Genomic DNA, 3,838 nt, shown 5'->3' with positions numbered 1-3,838 from the left:
GTGCGTCTGTGTAAGGGGGGTGGGGTAGGGGGGCGAGGCCTCCTCAAACTCCCCCGAGGCTTGGCCCCGGCCAGGCCACCACGGCCTTCTGCTGCTGTGCGTTTTCGCCAGCCCCGTGCCAGCCAGCCTTCGCTCTTGCATGCTTTTCTGTTGGTGCTGCCCTGAACAGATCCTTCAGGATTCTAAGGAGAACATAACCTTCCCTTGATCAACTCAGAAGTGACCCCTCTCATCTTGAATCTGTGCTGCTTTTATTAGTAGCGTCCCTGGGTGACCCCTGACTTAGGGCTTTCATCCTTTACTTCCAACATTTCTTTGTTTCCTCTGAGTGAGATCCCTGTCCCCCCAGAGATTGGGTTTTTGGATTCATTAAGGACAAAGGCTTAGTAGGATTTAATGAGCTTGATTTAATATGTTTGACTTGAGCAGCGGTTTACTAATCTGGTCCTCCGGATTGCCTAATACCTACTTAGGCAGTCCTTGGTATCTTTTTAATATGCTTATGCTTTCCGTAGAGAATGTTTGAGTACACTTCAATTAAAATATATATATTTTTTTTTAACCTACAGAAAGCTGAAATAGAATTGGAGAAGAAAACGAATTCATAGTTTTTGAAAAAAAATGTCTCGAAAAGTTGCCAGGGCATCAAAAAAAGTGAACATCTCCAGTTCTCTGGAATCTGAAGATATTAGTTTAGAAACAACAGTTCCTACGGATGATATTTCGTCATCAGAAGAGCGAGATGGTAAAATCAAAATTACCCAGCAACTCATTGAACGTAAAGAACTACTTCATAATATTCAGTTACTGAAAATAGAGCTGTCTCAGAAAAATATGATGATAGACAACTTGAAAGTGGATTATCTTACAAAGGTAAGACTGGCGTGATTTTTGTTATCTTTATGCTTTATTGTCTTCAAACTGCAAAAGAATAAGAATTAAACATTTATGTAATCTGAACTTGAAATGATAGGTTTATCATTTCAAGAAGAAAATCATATTTTCTTGCACAGTTTAAAAAAGCTTTTTGGAAGGAGAAAGGTAATGAATTTTATTTCTGTACACTAAATTAAAAAGTCCTGAAAGAGGGGATGATTTTGAAGTTGGGTGCGGATGAATTGCTTATATAAGCTCAATTTTTTTTTCAAAGATTTTATCCATTCATGGGAGGGGCAGGGCAGAGACAGAGGCAGAGGGAGAAGCAGGCTCCATGCAGGGAGCCCGACGCCAGACTCGATCCTGGGTCTCCAGGATCAGGCCCTGGGCTGAAGGCAGCACTAAACCGCTGAGCCACCCGGGCTGCCCTATAGGCTCAATTTTTTAAATCTAGCATGTGTGAGATATACCTTTTTAGGTGTTTTTTTGTAAGTTGTTTTCAGCTTCATTGAGAATTAACCCTGATGTGACTACTTTGATTGTGAGAATCAAGATCATAATTAGGTTATTGAGTTTGTATAGTCCTCTGCCCTGGAGATTTAGTTTCTTTGGTATTTAGTTTTGTTACTGTGTCGTAGTACCAAGCATACATTCAGTTATCACGGTGTTTAACGAGTGGTGTTTGCCAAAGAGGAAGGGATGTCCTAGAGCTTGGGGTTTTTTTGTTTTGTTTTGTTTTGTTTTATTTTATGGCTTGTGTGGTTTCTATAGTTATGGAGTATTTTATGTAAGACTTGGTAAAGTTGTCATTAGTTCTAAGAAATTTACAGTGATTTCAAAAAGAGAGGAGACACTTTTTAGCTCTTATTAGTTCTGTCTCTGAGAAAATTTTTTTCTAAAAGAAAAGAAAATTATTTTTCTTTCCAACAATAAATGTTTTCTTTTGCTCTTGATCCCACCTCTTCCTAAACACTACCCCCCCCCCATTTTGCTGTTTTTGTTAAGTCAGCTTTCTATTTTAGTTCTTGTCAATCATGCTAATACATTGTAGTATCTTGCTGCTAGAAAAATTGTTGACTGGGCCTCTCTAGAAAAATGAAGTGTCCAATGGCCTAGGTGTCCAGGATCTTAATGAGTAAAGAAATCATTTAGATACAGTTATTAGAAATATTAATGGCTAACATTTATTGAGGGTTTGTTCTTTGCCAGACACCGTTTTATGAGCTTTTCATGTGTTACCTCATTTAAACCTCACAACTCTGTGAGGTATAAGTGTTTTTAGGGGGGATCTCCCCTGCCTTTAATATTAAATGAATCAATAAAATAAGACTAGTTCCTGAGCACAAACTATTAGTTATTGTTGCTATTGTCTATTAAAATAATATCCTCATGTTTCACCTCCTTTATTCCCTGTGCCTTATATATGTGTTCATAGGACAACCTGGCTTTGTTTTGGTATTTGTCTCTCTTAATAGACTTAAAGTTCATGAGGACAGGGATTTCTTTGTACTCACATATCTCCAGTGCTTAGAACAATTGCTGTCATGTCTTAAGTGCTCAACTACCCTAAATGAGGGACTGAACCCAATTTTGCTCTTGATAAAACAGAATCACAAGTGGTTAATAGCATACCAAGGCCATTTAGATGGAAGTTATGGAGCCAGGTAGGATTCAAACCAAGAAATCTAAAGCCCGTATTCTACGCAAATGAAAGCTCCTAACATTTTCTTAGGTTGCCTGTATAGTTACCTACCTAGCTGACTTGGTCTAGATTAGGCCACATGGTATTTTGTCATTGTATCTAGTGGTTTACTCATAGTGCTGTTACTCCTCAGGTGGACTCTCACGGTGCTACTGGCTCACATATCTCTGCCCCTCAAAATCTCTATAGATCCAACTCACTGTAGAAAGCAGAGGTAATATCCCATTCATTAATCAACCTACTCAATCAACAGACATTTTATTGAGTGCCAACTACATATCACATCCAAACTTACATTTTTTTAGGCTACTTTTATTTTTTTCAACTTGCTTGTGCTTGGTTGTAAATGGCTTCTCTCCTTTTTGAAGTGTGAGATTTATATTTTAGAAATGGTGGCTTATCCATGAGGGACTCTATAGTGTAACAGATCAGAGCTACAGTTCTAGATACACACAGTTTGGATTTGAACTCCAGCCCCAATAGTTAGTTACTTTGGGCAAATCCCTCAACTTTTATATACTTCATGCGTTTCTTGGAAAGATTAATCAATGCACACAAGCTGATAGATATACTTACTCAGAACTATATTATTATTTTTGTACCACATGGTGCTTAGTACACTTTTTTATTGTAGTTTTCTAGTTAAACCGCAAATGTAGAAGACTGAATTAGTCATAGTCCTGAGTTTATGCCACCTAATCTTTATTGATCCATGCCACAGCCACTTTTTCTGTTGTATATTCTTTGTATTCTCATAGTTCATTTCCCTTTCTCTCTCTATTATCTATTTTAATGGGTTTTTTTTTACATTTGTTCTTGATAATGGGTATTTTTCTTATTTTCTTCCTTTACATAAATGTAAATTGCATGCTTTGTTTTAGGGTTTATCTCTTTTATAGTTTTTTCCCAACTCAGTGCTATTTTAAAAATCATTGATGTTACTATGTGTATATCTAGTTTTCTGCTTCTAATTTCTGTGCAATTCTGTGTGTGTGTGTGTCTACCTGTCTATCCATCCACTACCACAGAAATAGGCACCTGGATTGCCTCCCAACTTTTTGCTACCATGTGCAATATGGGCCTTCTATAAACATTTCTCTTCTGAACCTATGTGAACATCTTTGACATGTATACTCAAAAATGGAATTTCTGGCTCACAGGGTATATGCATACTTAATTAAACTGAGTGTGCTGTCAAAATACTCTCCAGAATAGCTGCCTACTCTACATTCCCGTGTTTTTTGGTCCATGAGCACTAGG

General features: G+C 37.6%; 1 protein-coding gene across 10 annotated transcripts in view; it reads left to right on the top strand.

Moving 5' to 3' along the window:
- The window catches only part of PIBF1 (progesterone immunomodulatory binding factor 1), a 197,489-nt gene that overhangs the window by 698 nt on the left and 192,953 nt on the right, over window positions 1–3,838 (top strand). For all 10 annotated transcript variants that reach the window (XR_012009976.1, XR_012009977.1, XM_072782813.1 and 7 more), the window contains exon 2: window positions 570–873. Coding sequence is in view for 8 of the 10 variants with exons in the window: in XM_072782813.1 (XP_072638914.1) it covers window positions 622–873 (252 nt within the window). In the remaining 2 variants the exon portion in view is untranslated. The remainder of the gene's footprint in view (window positions 1–569; window positions 874–3,838) is intronic.

The sequence above is a fragment of the Canis lupus genome, chromosome 17, assembly GCF_048164855.1.
Source record: "Canis lupus baileyi chromosome 17, mCanLup2.hap1, whole genome shotgun sequence".
Taxonomy (NCBI): Eukaryota; Metazoa; Chordata; class Mammalia; order Carnivora; family Canidae; genus Canis; species Canis lupus.
Note: the sequence above shows the minus strand (reverse complement) of the source record. Positions and strands in the feature narration are given on the sequence as shown.